This window comes from Ailuropoda melanoleuca, chromosome 15 (assembly GCF_002007445.2).
Source record: "Ailuropoda melanoleuca isolate Jingjing chromosome 15, ASM200744v2, whole genome shotgun sequence".
Classification (NCBI taxonomy): Eukaryota; Metazoa; Chordata; class Mammalia; order Carnivora; family Ursidae; genus Ailuropoda; species Ailuropoda melanoleuca.
In genome coordinates this window covers 80,937,109-80,954,360 of record NC_048232.1, presented here as the reverse complement: position 1 = coordinate 80,954,360, position 17,252 = coordinate 80,937,109, and the positions used below count along the sequence as shown (strand labels likewise).

The 17,252-nt window shown below is 55.0% G+C and overlaps 1 protein-coding gene across 1 annotated transcript in view; it reads right to left on the bottom strand.

Moving 5' to 3' along the window:
• Positions 1–17,252, bottom strand: part of TRIOBP (TRIO and F-actin binding protein) — a 52,358-nt gene that overhangs the window by 31,418 nt on the left and 3,688 nt on the right. The window contains exons 2-7 of the mRNA XM_034644459.1: positions 16,764–16,903; positions 15,203–15,398; positions 14,010–14,178; positions 7,344–10,041; positions 2,388–2,502; positions 575–1,702 (exon numbers count right to left, since the gene is read on the bottom strand). Of these exons, the coding sequence (XP_034500350.1) occupies positions 575–1,702; positions 2,388–2,502; positions 7,344–10,041; positions 14,010–14,178; positions 15,203–15,398; positions 16,764–16,903 (4,446 nt within the window). The remainder of the gene's footprint in view (positions 1–574; positions 1,703–2,387; positions 2,503–7,343; positions 10,042–14,009; positions 14,179–15,202; positions 15,399–16,763; positions 16,904–17,252) is intronic.

Here is a 17,252-nt window from a genome sequence, read left to right as displayed (position 1 = left end):
GGCCAGAAAGGGGTAAGTGAAGCTCTCTGGACTTTAAGGAACTTCGAATAGGGCAGGGGGGTAGGGGACCTGACCACACTGGTTGCAGTCCCAGCCAGGGTCAGGTAGGAGCCACCAGAGGCCACAGGAAGCAGGCCCTGTGCAGCCGGGAAGGGGGAGGGCCCTGGGCAGAGCACCTTGCTTGAAGCCCTGGGGTGGGCTGCGCTGAGCCGTCCCGGGGGCCCCCCTGCCCCAGCCCTCACTAGCTGTGTGATCTCAAGTAGCTTAACCTCTCTGTGCCTCAGTTTCCTGATCTGCAAATACACAGTGCCTTTCTCATCAGGTTGCTACAGAGGTTAAATGAGGAAAATACCAGAAAACATTCAGACCAGGGCTTAGCTGGTAGTAAACACTGGTCATCAAAAAGTGTGGGTCGTTATCACTGCTGTCCAGGTTGGTGGTTGGGAAAGTGTCGGTCAGAAGGGAGGATTGGTGTGTGGAAGGCGTGCGGGAGCCGTAGGGAGGCCTTTTCTAAGGATACTGGTCTGGGTGGGGCGGATTTTCAGGCTGCCCCTTGCACGTGAGATGGACTTACCTCCCACTCTGGCAAGCTGGGATCCTCTGCAGGGCTCCTGCCCCCCAGCTGGCCCATCTCCTCCAGACCAGCCATAGCTGAGGTCTCTGGTCCACTTGTCACTTTGGTCTTTGGCCACTGGGTGGAGGTGCAGGCAGGGCTGGGAGGCTGGGCGGAGCTCTGGGGCCACTGTCCAGGGCTCTGTCCATTGACCGGGGTGGACTCCTCCCAGCTGGTAGGCTGGCCCTGTCGCTCAAACTCCGGGGCACCAATTGTGCCTGGGGAACCCACCTCTGGCCCTGAAGCCGGGGCCGGGGTACCCCAGTGTCCAGATGGGTCTCTGCGGGGCAGCTGGGCCTGCAGGAGCTCCAGGAGGCCTTCCCAGTCCAACCTGGGAAGGTGGGAAGTGAGCGTCGACTCCTCCGTGCAGGCCCAGGCCCCCTCTCTGGGTGCCCCGAGAAGGCCCATGAGGTCCCTCCAGTCGAGCTCGGGTCGCCTCTCAGGGCTATGCAGGTGTGGACACGTTCCCTCAGCCTCCCAGCTCCTGGCGGTGGGTGTTTCAGGCCTCTGGGATTTCAAGAATTCTGCTGGGCCTACCCTGGAGTTCTCTGGGGGGCTCTTTGGCTGGTGAGCACAGGGAAGCTCCTGCAGGCTTCCCCAGCCTCGCTGAGCTGGCCTGTCAGGGGACTCCCGCAACCCATCACTGGGGGGCTCCTCCCAGGCCTCTGCCTGCCCCCTGTGGCCGGTGGGGCCACCCAGCTGCCCCCAGCTCTCCTCAGACTCCCTGATAGGGCCCCTCGAAGTTCCCTCTGGGGCTCTGGCAACCCCCCAGCTGGGCTTCCCCAGGCTTGGGTCTTCCTGCCGGCTGCTGTACCCTCTCTCCAGATGTCCGCGAGGGCCCTGGGTTCCCGGAGCCCCCTCCTGACTCTGCCACCCCCCCAGAGGCTGTCTTGGGCCCACCCGGCCACTTTCCAGTGGTCTCTCTGTCCGCCGCTCCCTCTCAGGGGTCCTGGCTGATGTCCTTGGGGGCAGCGAGGACCCCTGGAGCCGCCGGTCCCCTTCAGGCCGCCTCTTGGGGCTCCTGTGATGAGGGGGCTCTGCTTGGCTCCGCCGGGCCGCTTCTGCCTGCTTCGCAAGGGGCTTGGTTACCTGAGGATGAGGTGGGGGGCTGCATGAGGTTCCAGGACCCTGACTGGGCGGTCTCGCTCTAGAACAGACTGGTCTTCACCAGGCCTGGGGAGAGGCAGGCTGTGTCTTCACAGCAGCTCGGATTATAGCAGGTCACAAAGTACCTAGGCTCCCTGATGTCCCTCCCGGGGGGCGGGGGGTCAGCTCTTCTCTTTCACCCAGTCTCCTCACTTTCAGAAAGACATCTTTAAAACGCTGCTTACTTTCCTGCCCCCCCCCCCGCCGCCAAGATATTGATTCCAAGCTGTGCTATCAGGTGCCGGAATTTCCACCACCAACACCCCACTCCTCTGGGTCGGGCCTTGCTCTCTAAGAGTTTCTTTAAAAATACAAATCCCCACCCTGGAAGAGCTAGGCCTTAAAGCCAGAATGATGCATCCGGGGCTTTCCTGCAAACTTTTCAAGACGGCATGGCAACAGCATGGAGGGGCCATCTTCAAAGGACTAATGTGGGGTCCTTCTCAATTGTGTCAAGACCTGCTGGCTCTTTGGGAGAAGGGGAAGCTGGATGCCCATGATTAGGGACTCTGGCCCTTTCATAAAGGACCTCCCTTCCCAACACCCCTGCCTGGCACCTGGGGGAGGAGAGAAGCAGTGGCCCACCTCTCGGGGCTGCAGGGGCCCGGGGCAGACTGGCAGTGCTCACCTCCCTGCTGAGGGCAGGGCCGGACTGTCTTCGGAGAAGTTGGTTCTGACCTTGGCTGGGCCGCTGCGACCGCCCCTCGTCCCGGGCCTGGAAGGCCCCCGGTGCCTCGGACTTCCTATGAGCAAATGCAGCCGCCCCTCTGAGGGCCCTTGGGGCTGTCCCACTCCCAGCATCCCAGTCCTCTGCTCCCGCCCCCAACGGGAGGAGATGTGGGAGATTGGGGGGCCCGCCATGAGCTCGTTGAAGGGCCCTAAGTAAGGGATGACCCTTTCAGGTTCTCAGTTTCCCCTTCTGAAAAATGAGGATGGTCGACTGCTCTAATCGATCGACCTTAAGGGGTGATGCAGTGAGGAAAAGGGTAAGCACGGGTTCGGGGCTTAGCCTTGGCCTTGACTGCCTCCTGTCTCACTCAGTACTTCCTGTTTCTGACCACCACCCCATGAGCAGCCCACCACTCACCCCTAGACAAAGGTTAGACTGGTCCTTGTGGGAATTAAGATTTATTGAGCACCTACTGTATACCAGGCACTGTGCACACATGATCATAACAGCAAACATTTATCGAGCACTTCCTGTGTTCCAGATGCCAAGCACCTGACCATCCCACTCGGTCTCACGCACCCCACGAAGTCAGGGAGGGGAGATGCAGAGTGTTATGTGCCCCCATATCCCATTCTTTCTGCCCTTTTCCTGTCCACATGGTGAGTTTGGGATTTCCCAGGCCCGTCGTTCCTCCCCCTCTGTAACGAAGAGGGTTCCAGCACTTAGCCTTGAATGCTCTAGGCCATCCTAGCTGTCAGTAAAAGAGCTCTTAGCAAGATCAGAAGGAAGAAACATCCTCTACAATTCCAGAAAGGCCAATGTAAACTGTCCACACAAATGTCACTTCTAAGACGCCCGGACTTCAGGCATTGCTGCCACATCCAACAAAGATAACCTCTAAGCTGTGAAAGTCCCTAGTTCCGGTTCATTGTCCTGCTTAATAATGGGTAGCCGTGGTTGTTAGGATTTAACATGACATCTCTGTTGAGAGGTAGCAACCAGACAGAATCTGGGCACACCTCTTCCGTCCGATATGTAAGGGCATCAAAACCCAAGACCCCACAGCTCCCCTGGGTGTTTATTTCAACAGGGCTGACTTCATCTAAATGGACAAAGGGAGCTGGGTCTCTAATGACGGAACTGAACCGAGGGAAGCCTGAAAGAGATGACCAGGTGCTGAGCCCCAACTGAGCTAGCCAAAAGGAAAGGAAGAGGGTTCTCTGCTCACCAGACCTGTGCTCTGCCTTCAGCCTGCCTCCCACTTGGGAACTACGCTGAAACTCCTCAGAGGCTTTGGAGAATAAAAGAATTATGAGCTTGGGCCTTGTGGCTGTTGTCTATGGCTTTTGCCAATGTCATTAGAATCAGACCCATAGGGGCGCCTGCATGGCTCAGTTGGTTAAGCGTCTGACTTCGGCTCAGGTTATGATTTCGGGGTCCTGGGATCGAGTCCCATGTCCAGCTCCGTGCTCAGCAGGGAGTCTGTTTCTCCCTCTCCCCCTCCTCATGCTTGCTCTCTATCTCAAATAAATAAATAAATAAATCTTCAAAAAAAAAATCAGACCCATAAAGTAAGTCAAGTTTTTGTTCTTAGCAGCTCTGAGCAAGACTCACAGGAAACCAAAGTTCTCTACCCCAGAGTTAGTGTTTCTGAGTTTGAGCACTGCCTGATCAGCTTCCGTTTCTAATCTATCTGAGACCGCTGCGGGGGGGGTCCTTGCTCTGTGAGCTCTGAGGCCTCAGAGTGAGTTTTCCCCAGAACCGGGTATTGGAGGCTCCACAAAGCGAAAGCCCCAAACGTGACTAGGTTGGGGAGGGTAACAGAGAAAACTACTCAGTGCAGGGTGGACAAAAGAATGGGTGTTCTTTTCAGTGGATGCACTTTCCGTATAAACTCCAGCTTGCCCAGCAATCATCCCTTCTGAGAAGATTCCCCCATGTGGAATCGAGAGAGAGGAGGAAAAAACTCAAGAAGATTCTGAGAAGCCACGGAGACCCAGGCTTGGTGGCATTGAAGCAACAGTGTCCCCTCGGGCCCCCAGCTCCTCAGTGCTGGTGTGGCTGCACCGAGAGGGACAAAGGAAGCATGTTTCCTTTGGAAGCTTGGATGGGCTCTTCTCTACTTCCAGAGGGTACTAAAGGACAAAAGCCATCAAGTCTAGCAAATTCCATGAAGGCTCTGTTTTAAATTCAAGAGATTATAAAATATTTATATGATGCTAAGATAAGGGATTCCAAAGGTATCTAGGGGAGAAAAATGAAGCTATCAAGCCAAAATGCCTAGTGCTTTAATGTGAGAGCCCTTTAAGAGAAATTTTCCAGGCTCAGTTAGACAATGCTTGGGCAGAGTAGATGCTCAATAAATACATGTTGAATGAACGTACGGGAGAAAATAAAAGCATGGCCCTCTAGTCACCCGCTCATAACTGTCAGTCTGTCCCTTACAGATATTGAAGCAGGCTTTAAAATTTCATCTCCAGACGACGGATGGTTTTTCTATTTGGAAAAAATGTCATGCAAGAGAAAATAACTGAAGTACTCAGTAGAGTTATAAAATCTTGATTAAAAAGTAAACAGTCTACTTCACCAAAATGTATACATTAAATATATGCAATTTTTTATCTGTCGATTATATTGCAATAAAGCTTTAGAAAGGTAAACAACTTCAAAGAGAGTAAAGTAAAACGAATAGAAGTATCTATGGAAAAGTAATTAAATGGTTAACAAGAGTATAAACATATTCTTGACTTCTACTATAAACCCTTTATCTCTCTCAAAGCTATCCCCTAAGGGGGGAAAAAAAAGATGAAGAAAATAGAACTCTAGTTTATTTATTTTATTTTTATTTTTTTTAAAAGATTTTATTTATTTATTTGACAGAGATAGAGACAGACAGCGAGAGAGGGAACACAAGCAGGGGGAGTGGGAGAGGAAGAAGCAGGCTCATAGCGGAGGAGCCTGATGTGGGGCTCGATCCCATAACGCCGGGATCACGCCCTGAGCCGAAGGCAGATGCTCAACCACTGTGCCACCCAGGCGCCCCAGAACTCTGGTTTAAAGACCTTTAGTGTCTCTGCTAAGTTATCAGATAAAATCAAAGGTGTGCAAATTGATACTGGACCAAAAATAGTAATCATAAAAAGGCCAAAGACGGGCACCTGGGTGGCTCAGGCATTAAGCGTCTGCCTTCAGCTCAGGTCATGATCCCAGGGGGTCCTGGGATCGAGCCCCACATTGTGCTCCGCTTGGCAGGAAGCCTGCTTCTCCCTCTCCCACTCCCCTTGCTTGTGTTCTCTCTCTCGCTGTCTCTCTGTGTCATCTAAATAAATACAATCTTTAAAATATAAAAAATAAAATAAAAAGGCCAAAGACAAGGTGGGTTTTAGGGCAGCTAAATCCTCTGCATGATTGCATAACAGTGGACACATGCCATCATACATTTGTCCAAACCCACAGAATGTACGCCATCGGAAGGGAGCCCTACCGTCAACAACGGACTGTGGGTAACAACGATGTGTCCGTGTAGGTTCACCGATTGTAACAGAGGCTCCGCTCTGATGGGGGCTGGTGCAGGGAGGGAGGCTGTGTGTGTAGGGGGACAGGGACCGAATGGGAAATCTCCGTACTTTCCACTCCATTTTGCTATGAACCTAAAACTGCTCTTAAAAAATTAAAATGTGGTTTCATTTGTTTGTTTGTTTGTTTGTTTTTTAAAGGCCAGAGAGAGTATTACACTGATGATGGAGACCCCAGAGGTTGTCACCTGGGTAGTAAATGGATGTAACTTACTGGAGAAGGAAATTTGAAGAATAAGAGATAAGGTTTCTCAAGTAGATTCAAATCGAAGAGAAAATATTGCCCCAAGGGAAACAAAGAAGAATTCTGGAATGCAAACCATTACCCGCTCCTGGGGTGACGGAAAGGTTCTCAAATTAGGTCGTGGGTAGCCATTCGACTCTGGGTCAGTAAATACACTGTGCGGCACTGAATTACACACTGTGAGTTTTGAGACTTCCAGACCTACTTTTTTGGGTTCTCTTAACCTTAACTAATGGAATTCCAGCCCCAGTCCTTGAAAACTCTGAGGCTGGAACTGCCGGAGAAAGAAATCTTAGCCAGATCGGGAGGAAATGTTTTCCCTCCCCGCCCTGTACCAAAGCAGACACTCTGGGTCGTAAACCACCTGTGGGGCCCTCCTGTCCAAAGAGACTTGCTGGACACTTGGACTGGACTTCAGGCACTCTCACCATGCCCCAGGAAAGTAGCATTTAACTTCTACAAAATTTGTAATTCTGTGAGTTCTCTTATTTAAAACATGTGGCTTTGGCCATTCATTTTAAACTGACATCTCTGTTTTCTGAAATTCAAGGGGACCCATGAGTTTTCTTGGTTAAAGTAGAAAAGAAAAAATAATAATAATTTTTAAATTTTTTTTAAGAAGCAGAAAAGAATCATAGGTACTTTCTTTTCCATCATGTAAGAAGGGGGAAAAAATAAACTTGCAATTCTGGATCAAACAAAGGGTTTGAGAGTTTAACCTTATTTAAATTAATGTACTAACATTCTCCCCATTTTGCAGATGAGGAAACTGAGGCTCGGGTGGGTTAAATCACTTTACCAGATCACATAATTTGGGAGTGGATTTGACCCAGGATTTGAACCCAGCCCACCTGACCCTGGTCTTTCCTCTTAACCACCAGGCTACATAAAGTACCACTCGGTTGTCAGAAAAACAAAACCTCCTAAAATGTGGAAACAGAGGTGAAGTGACTTCCCCAAGGTCACACAGCCAGTAAGTGGCAGGGTGGGGGTCTGAACCCTTTCCATCTGCCAGCCTAAGCCTGTGAACCTTGCACCTGTCCTGCGGCCGAGCCTCCTCCCCAGCCCACCTGGCTGGCCCCGCCCTGAGCTCACCTGCGCTCTTGCCCGAAGAGGCGCTCCACCTCCGCGCGGCCAGGGCTGCGGGTGCGGCCCCCGTTGCTGCCCTGGGGCCCTGGCTCCCTCTGCGCCAGCCTCCTGGGCGGGGGCAGGTTGGCCAGCACGGTGTACTCCTCCCTCTCCAAGTTGTGCCTGGTCTCCCCAGGGGCGGCTGAGCTCCGGGAGCCCCCCGAGCTGCCTGGCGGAGGTGAGGGTGCCAGGAGACCTAGGTCACTGGGGGGGTGGCGGGGTGGGGAGGAGGCTCGAGGTGCATCCCGGTGCCCAATGCACACTTGGGGGGGCAACATTGGAGAGCCATGCAGAGAGTCAGTGGAGGGGGCCAGGCTCTCCATACTAGTCCCTGGGGGATCCTGAAAGAAGAGGGAGGGCTCGGGGGCCTGGCGTGGTGGGGACGAGAAGGAGGGTGCATCCCGGTGCCCAATGCACACGGGGGTGGGCATGTGGGGGGGCTCATGCAGAGAGTCTGTGGAGGGGGCGAGGCTCTCAGTGCTGGCCCTGGGAAGATCCTGGAATAACAGGGAGGGCTCTGGGGGCTGCCGCGGCGGGGAGGAGGCCCGGGGTGCGTCACGGTACCCAATACACACAGGTGGGGGGAACTGAGGAGGGTCATGCTGGGGGGACTGGGTCTCAGCATCCGATGTGTCTGGGAGGAAGGGGAAGGGGTCATGTTGCAAATAGCGAGGAGGTGAAGAAGCCCGGGGGGCATCCCGGTGTCCAATGCACACGGCTGGAGGTATATAGGGGGGATTGTGGTGGGGAGGCTCACTCTCAGATGCATGAGGGTCTGGGAAGAAGGGGAAGGGGTCGTGTTGCAAATAGCGAGGAGGTGAAGAAGCTCGAGGGGCATCCCGATGCCCAATACACACAGAACATGGAGGCTGGGAGGGCTCAGAAGAGGTCTGGGGTTCCCCGCGGGTAGCAGGGTACAGAGGTGAAGAAGTCCGGGAGGCACTGTGCAGGCCCGGGTTATGGGAGGAAGAAGCGGCCCGAGACAGTGAGTTGTGCTGGGTAGATCCAGAGGAGGACAGAGGTGGGTTGCGCTGAGTTAGCCTAGTGGGAGATGAGGTCTGAGGAGGCCTGTCCCCTTGGGTTGGCCGAAGGGCAATGGAGGCCCAGGGAACCTCACTTTGCTTGGAGCGAGATGGGGACGAGGTGCGGGGGCCTTCACTCTGGGTTGGGCGGAGGGGAAAGGAGGCCCAGGGAATGTCTTTGTTAGTACGATGGGGAGAAGAATTCCTGGGATTGTTCCGTGGAGTGGAGCGATGGGGAGATGATGGTCCAGGATTGTCCCGTTGTGTGCAGCATCGAGGGGAGGAAGTTCCAGGGTTGTCCCGCTGAGCGGAAGACTGTGGGTTGTCTCGTTGAGTATAAGAGGTTCTAGGGTTATTCCATTGCGTACAAGAGGTCTTAGGGTTGTCCCGTTGGGTAGAAGAGGTTCTGGGGGTATTTTGTTGAATACAAGAAGCTCTGGGGTTGTCCCGCTGGCTGGTTCTGTTGGGAGAGGGGACTCTGGGGTTGTCCCACTGGGCACAAGATGATCTGGGATTGTCCCGTTGGGTGGTTCTGTTGGGAGAGGACCCTCTGGGGTTGTCCTGCTGGGGACAGGATGCTCTGGGGTTGTCCCGTTGGGTGGTTCTGTTGGGAGAGGACCCTCTGGGGTTGTCCTGCTGGGGACAGGATGCTCTGAGGTTGTCCCGTTGGGTGGTTCTGTTGGGAGAGGGGACTCTGGTGTTGTCCTGCTGGGGACAGGATGCTCTGAGGTTGTCCCGTTGGGTGGTTCTGTTGGGAGAGGGGACTCTGGGGTTGTCCCGCTGGCCACAGGATGATCTGGGGTTGTCCCGTTGGGTGGTTCTGTTGGGAGAAGACCCTCTGGGGTTGTCCCGTTGGGTGGTTCTGTTGGGAGAGGGGACTCTGGGGTTGTCCCGCTGGGCACAGGATAATCTGGGGTTGTCCCGTTGGGTGGTTCTGTTGGGAGAGAAGCCTCGGGGGTTGTCCTGCTGGGGACAGGATGCTCTGAGGTTGTCCCGTTGGGTGGTTCTGTTGGGAGCAGAGCCTCTGGGGTTGTCCCGTTGGGTGGTTCTGTTGGGAGAGGGGACTCTGGGGTTGTCCCGCTGGGCACAGGATGTTCTGGGCTTGTCCCGTTGGGTGGTTCTGTTGGGAGTGGAGCCTCTGGGGTTGTCCCTCTGGGGAGTACAAGTGGGAAAAGAAGTCTGAGGGTTGTCCTGTTGGATAGAAGAGGTTCTAGAGTTGTCTTGTCCGGTGGCTCTGGTGGAAGAGGAAACTTGAGGATTGTTTCGTTGGACGGAGGAGGTTCTGGGGTTATCCCGTTGGGCAATTCTTGAGGGAGAGGATGCTCTGGGGGTGTTGTGCTGTGTGAAAGAGGTCCTGGGGATGTCCTGTTGGGTGGACAAGGTTCTCAGGTTGTCCCGTGGGGCGATTTGTGTGGGAGAGGAGGCTCGAGCGGTATTGAACTGTGTGTAAGCAGTTTGGGCAACATCCCTCTGGGCAGAACGATGAAAAGAGGAAGCTTGGGGGGTGGCACTGCGAGGTCCGCCCTGCGGTGTCGCACAGGAGGCCTGGGTTAGCGCCGACCGGTGCCGCTCCAAGAAGTACCCACTTTCTCCCCGGAGCTTCGCCCAGTGCTGTCCGGCACTTTGGCTCCCACTGCAGGTGTCTAGAGAGAGGAGAGGCTGGTTCAAGGTAAGGGAAGGGGTCTCACGCTCGACCTTTCCTTGTTCCCTGGGACAGATGATCAAGGCAGAGCCCACAGCCCTTCTTAGAGGACTCACTGTCCAGACCAAGTGACTCCACCCCTTGGAACGACTTAGATTGGACGAGGCTTAAAGGCCTGTCTCAACCTGAGCTTGGGAATTTGACATTGAACCCCACCCGACTCAGTCACTGGGTGGGAGGCTGCAGAGCTGGAAGGGCACGAAGACGGGCCCGGGGGCGGGGGGGGGGGGGGGGCGGTCCCTGCACAAATTCGTAGAGAGCAGTTCTGACAATAGCCCATGTGACCGGGGAGAGGGAGAGGTGGGTCTGGAGGCAGCTACTAGCAACTTGCCTTTCCCTGTTCTACTTGCTGCGGATGGGTTCTGAGAACTCCCCCCATCTCTTCTAATGAGGCTCCTTCATGTGTGAGCGCTCTAGAAAGCTCCCATTCCTTATACCCAGAGATGCTCTCAAGGCTGCCAGGAGCCTGGGATGAGCTTCTGTGTGAACCTGCAGCCTGGGCCTCGCCTGGGAGTTTGCTAGAAATGCTGACCCTCAGGGCCCCGCCCTGGACGTGGTACATCAAATCTATATTTTAATAAGATTCCCACGTGACCTGCATGCACATTACAGTCTAAGCAGCCCTGATCTGAGAGATTAATGTAACTGCCCTAAACAGGGACCCCTTCACCCCCTTCACAACTCCCATCCCCTGGCAAAGGACCACCATGACTTCAGTGTCACCCTCCAGCCCCCCCCAGCCCTTGGTCACCTAGCACGTGGTGGCCCCCAGCTGTGTACGTGTCCCTGGGCCACAGCTTCAGGAGAGGAGTAAAGGGCATGGTGGCCCCCTCTGGAAGGAGTCACGACTGCTTTCATTAAAGGCCATACTTAAGGGGCCCCTGGATGGCTTAATCTGTTAAGCATCTGCCTTCAGCTCAGGTCATGATCTCGGGGTCCTGGAATCAAGCCCCGTTTTGGGCTCCCTGCTCAGTGGGGAGTCTGCCTCTCCCTTTCCCTCTACCCCTGCCCTAGCTTATGCTAGCTCTCTCACATGCTCTCTCTCTCTCAAATAAATAGATAAAATCTTAAAAAATAAAATAAAATAAAATAAAATAAAATAAAATAAAATAAAATAAAATAAAATAAAATAAAAAAGGTCATGCGTAAGATGCCCTCTCCTCCTGCTTGGAAAGCTGTGCCTACTCCGAACTTTCTGAGCTGCTGTCCCTGAAGTCTGAATTTCCAGCACCTAGCAAGGGACCGGAACCAAGCACATAGCAGCACTTAAATTTTTCGTTGTTGTTGCCCGATGAACTGATGCCCCATGGCATTCCAAATCAGCCGGCTTCTCTCATCCCCCTCCTCCCCCCCCACCCCATCAGCCACCCACATCCTTCACCTGGATGGTTCCGATAGCCCCAGTGTGTGTGCTGTGGGCCCTAGGTCATCGTCCCATTCAGGGAGATCCTTTCCAAAAGCAAACCTGGCTAGATCACCCCCGCTTACAAGGAGGGACCAGAAAACTATCAGACTGGAGGAGACTGGGAGACACGGTGTCTCCATGCAGTGTGGGTCCTGGATGGGAGCACAGGACCACAGAGGGACATCAGTGGGAAAAACGGGTGAGCCCAAATAAAGTCTGTAGTGTAGACAGCGATGCCAAACCAATGTTAATTTCTTAATTTGAGAGCCACACTTCGGTTTTGTAAGATGGCAACATGAGGCGAACCGGGCAAAGGGTATAATGGAAACTCTCTGGATTCTTTGCAACTCTGCTATAAATCTCAAATTATTTCAAAATAAAAGACAGCAAAAACATCAGGGGCTCCCAACTGCATTTGGAAAAAAATCCAGGGATTTCCCATGGCTGGTGAGGCTTTGGCCATCCCCACCAGCCTCCCCGCTCCATCAGGGGAGGGGCCCCACCTTCTAGTTTTCCACTGCATCTCCCTGCCGGGAGAGTGCTAAGCACACCAGAAGGGCTCAACCCTACTGTGCAGCCAGCGGCCAGCTCTGAGCTCTGCCTCGCCCTTTGGGCACAGGACGGGTGCTGGCTGAGATGGCGTTCGCCACCACTCCCGCTGCCTCCCGGCTGGGTCAGCACCCCTAGCCCAGGCTTCTTCCTTGCCCACCCATCTCAAGCATCCCTTTCAGCCTGCCCCCACCAACCCCCCAGGCTCTGACTTCTCTCCTGCCGCCCCCCTAATGCATACCCAGGGCAGCCTATACAGATGTCCTAGAGCACTGTGTCCGGTCCCTCAGCCGGCTGGGCTCTGTGCAGCCTGCCCCTGGGAGTGTGCTTTGCAAACTAGGAGGTGCCCAGAGAGGGATGGCAAGGAGTTCCTAGCATCTAATCTGGGAGTTGGCTAATTCCTCCGGGGCCTTAGCTCCCTTGTCTGCAATGTGGGAGCCTGCCACCAGGTGGACAGCAGTGCCTACCTTCAATCAAGCAGGTCACAGAGTGAGGTTCCCCCACTCCACTGCCCCGTGTTAGAAGCAAGAAAGCAGGTCTTTAGTACAAAATCCCACCTGCCTACTAGGCCACTCGCACACCGGGGAGGCATTGGGCTCCCTGCTTCCTCTGTGATATTACTTCTTCCCACGCACCCTCTCCCCAGGGCCGGATAGGGCAAGGCAATGGGGTGGGGCAGTGATAAGATCTGATTCAGGGGTTTGTTTGTTTGTTTTTTTAGAGAGAGAGAAGGAGCACACATGTGTGCACAAGCAGGGGGAAGGGCAGAGGGAGAGAGAGAATCGCAAGCAGGCTCCATGCTCAGTGCAGAGCCCAATGGGGAGCTCGATCTCATGACCCTGAGATCATGACCTGAGCTGAAATCAAAAGTCAGAAGCGTAACCAACTGAGCCACCCAGGTGCCCCTCATGTTTTTAAAGGTGGCTCAGCTCTCAAAGGACTGAGAGGGCCGGGCAGAACCTGGAGGCTTGGAGGGGACTCTGGTGACAATACCCGCGGGGGCAGTGGTGGCTTGGCCAGGGAGTACTTGTACAGATGGCAAGAAGGGGACAGACTTGAGGTGGCACTAACCAGAATTGCTGATCGAATACAAAGGGGAAAAAATAGAGAAACTGGGAAAACACAAGTTTGGGGGCCTGAGTCATCAGAATGGTAGTGACATGGAACAGATTGCAAGAAAAACAGGTTCAGAGGGAGGGTCAGGATGTGGGCGGCCCCCCACATCAGCCTCCTCTCTCCCCCCAACTCCCATGCTCCATGTGCTCCCATCACCCATACTAGGCTCACATTAGCTAGATGCTAACCAATGTCATGGGCATCTGGGGGCTTGGCCTACCCAGTGGCCTTTTCCCTTTCTCTGCAAACAATCCTCCTGATTTCCCTCCACCCCTACTCTCAGGTCAGGAGGTGTGCCCAGGGGCCTGACCCCATCCCTGATCACCAGGTTGGGCACATGACCCCCATTGGGTCCCAGGGAAGACCCTATTGGGAAGATCATGCCCCCTTTCCTGGGAGCTGATATGCAGGTAGGGCACAGCCTGGTGCTGCTGGTCATCACGCCACGACCAGGGGAAGGTCTGGCTGAGAATGAAGCCAACACAGAAGAAAACACAGCAGAGAGCAGATTCCTGATACCATTTGAACATCTGGATCCAGCCATACCTGAAGTCACATCCCCCTAAACGTTTTACTTACGTGGGTCATTTCCTTTATGTTCGGTCAGTTTCTGTCAATTGCATCCTGATCCTAACCAACCAGTTGTGAGATGATGTATTTCAAGCAGGTCGCGTGGCACACCGTGGCCGCTCCATAATTATATGGGACTGTACTATTATTACTCAGGTCACCAAATTAAGATGTCCCGGGGGACCCAGATGGCCAGTGAGATCTGGCCAGGCCCCGGGCCATCACCACACCCGTGGTCACAGCGACCAACCTGGCCTAGCAGGACTCACCTTCCTTTCTCCGGCCTGCAGTATCCCCTCCCACGGGGGGCCGGGTGAGGAGAGATGGGGCTCTTCGGGCACTGTCAGCTCGTGGCCCTTCCTGGGGTTTCCTCGGGATCATCACGGTGAGCTCGTCCCCGCTGGGGGCCTCCTCCTGCCTTTCAACAGTGTCCCAGTCCTGCCAGGGAAGTGAGGAGAAAGTACATTTGGAGCCTCTAGGGCCTGTGCTCCCAACATGAGATAGTTAGAGAAAGGGAAAGGCTCTGACATTGAAGAGCGCCTGCTGTATGCTCAACACCGCACTAGGCCCTTCGCAGACACCGACTTAGCTAATCTTCAATCAACACTTGAGACGGGCGTGTTCGTCAGAGCTGAGAACTTGCCCAAAGTCACACAGCTGGAGAAATGGTTTAGGTGGGAGGGGACTTGAACCCAGGGCATTTGGACTCCATGTGGTAGAAAGGCCCTGGCATAGCAGTCCCCGGTCCCCAGGGACACCCCCCGGGGTCCAGCGAGGAATGGGTTCAAAGCCTTGCCCCTCCACTTCCCAGATACATGATGGCCTCGGTAAGTTGCTTCCTTCTCTGAGCCCCAGTTATTTGCCCTAGAATGGTGCCATAAAAATCTCTACCTCAGAAGGGGTGGTGAGCCTTCTGAAGCCTACGCCAGTCATGCCATCACTTTCCCTTGGAGGTCTCACAGAAAGCCTGCCTCTCCTGCCCTGTGACAGCCCTTTGACGGGTGAATACCCCAGAAGTTCCCGAGTCTTCTCTTCTCCCAGCCAAATGGCCCCCAGCCCTTGCCTGGGCTCCACAGCCTGCTTGCTCTCCTCTGTCCCCGAGAGATCTATGCCAGGGCTGAGTCATGGAGCTCAGAGGTGTGTGACCAAGACAGGGCCCAGGACCAGTCCCATCCTTGCCCTGGACAGCATGCCTAACATCCCGGCCCTCTGTGACCTGAGAATATTTGGCAGCCTGACCCCATTGGTGATTCACCTGGAATTTCCTGTCAATCGAAACTCCCTCCGTCTTTTCACGGAAGAGACCCCTGCCCCTCCCAAGTGGTTGGTCCGGGAGGCCCAAGGTGCCGACTGAGTCTCCAGAGGGCCTAAGAGGCTCAACCCTTGTCTGGAGGTTTGGGTGGGACCCCAGGGCCGGCACGGAGGGGTGATCTTGCCCCCCGGCCTTCCCTCCCCAGCTCACCACGGAGGACGAGTCGCTGGTATCATCAGGAGTGCCGCAGTCAGGGCTGGAGCTGGTGCCAGAGTCAAGGCCTTCGTCAAAGCTGCCACCCAGGGAGGAGGCCAGACCCTCCAGATAGGCCACTGTCTCCGGTTCCTGGCTCCTGCTCCCAGGGGCGGCTGTGGGGACCTCTGCGGAGGACCCTGCTGACCGGCCCCTGGGAGAAGAGACAGACCTATGACTTCTCCCCCAAAAAGTCATGAGAATTAGGGAGTGAAACCCCCACCCAGGTGCACACACACCTCACACTAGAGCAAAGGAGGGAGCGCACACCCAGGCCTCCCTGTGCTGGGCTCTTTGTATGGACTGCCTCATTCAGCTACAACAGTCTCCCTTTGAAATGTGTGTCATGATTCCCATTTTACAGATGAAGACACTGAGGCTCAGAGAGCTCAAGGGACTGGCCAAGGTCACAGAGCTAGGAAGGGGGACAGCTGCATTATGAACCATGCCTGTGGCCCCAGTGCCAATACTCTGTCACTGGAGCAGGAGTGGGACCCCCAAAGCTCAGTAAAAATGCGATGACAGTTGTACTGGGCTGAAGGGGGTGCTTCAAGAGGTAGCAGGGCTCCAGGGGTAGTGACAGGGTCACCAGCCTGGATGCCAAGCGAGGGAGTAGCAGAGAAAGCCCCGCTTTAGGGAAGCCAGTCGGGATAGACACAGGCCCAAGTAGGCTTAGAGATGACAGTGTCCCCAAGGAGTGACCCACAGATTGACCTACAAGGTGGAAAGGGGTGACAGCCCTGAAAAACGGGTCTATGGTCAAATGAGTTAGGGACGTACCCCACGTTTCTACCTCCCTACCCAAAAGCACAAGGCCTGCTAGCAAACTGAAGGGTCTGACAAGTCTTGCAAGACAGATATTCCAATCTGTTTATCCCGGACTTTCTGAAACAGACTTGATGGCAGAGCTGGTTTCGTTTTTTTTAAGCAATACCTACCTGGGAGGCATACATGGTCCCAAAGCAAAGCTGATTTAATTCAATTCCTCTTATTTTTTAAACAGGGAAACTGAGGCATAAAGGAGGGAATGACTTGTTCCCTTAGCCCATCTGGGATGGCGCTGAGGCTGGAACCCAGGTTTCTGGGCCCTCAGCCATGCCCTCCCAAGGCACCATGGCCTCAAAGAGGGACTTCAGATCAACTCGGGCCTGGGGATGGAGGGAATTCCAGAGCCTGGAGCCGCACACGGTCAGGTAGGTGGGTGGTCACAGGGGCCCCTGGGTGCCCAGACTGTTTAATCTTTAAAAGCTGTGCCAAGGGAACCAGGAAATGTGAGTGGGCCGGGGGCCATGCCCCCTGCAGGGTGGGTGCATGGCTACTCCATACCCCGGAGCAAACGGAGCTAGGGCCCGAGGAACATGCCCACTGCCGGCCTATGCCCGGGCTGTTGACCTGCCCATGTGACCCATGCCCGCAGCCAGCACAGACAGATCCTGCCATCGTGAAGGGGCGTAGGGTGGGGTGGGTGAGGGCATCCTCCCCTAGGAAGCCCCTCCCCAAGCCCTGGGGCTCTACCCACCTCTCGGGTCCTGGCGCAAGGCCCGGGCGCACCACGAACTGGCAGCCGGAGGTCGAGGAACGGGGAGGGTCCTCAGAGGCAGGCGGGCGGCGTGGCAGGTCGCAGTAAGGCACCCCAGCACTCGGAGGGCTCCGCGGCTCCTGGGGCAGAGTTGGAGAGAGGAGGCAGCTCCTGGCCCACGTGGGGGTTCCCCTCCCCCTGCGCAGCCCCTCCCCCCACCAGGCCATGAAGAAGAGAGTCCAGGCATCTCCTCCTGGGATCTCAGGCTTCTCAAGGAGGGCTGTTCATCAGGCTGGCAGCGCCTCTGGCTGAGGTACAGGGCGTGTGCGTGCGCACGTGTGTGCACAGTCTGTGTGTGTATAAAGGCCTGTGTGTGTGCAAGGGTGCACACGTGCGTGTGTGTGCAAGGCGGGGTGGGGGGAGGTACTAATGCATCTGTTTGCGTCAGTGCACGCGAGCTTATTTCTACACGTGTGTTGGCGCATGTGC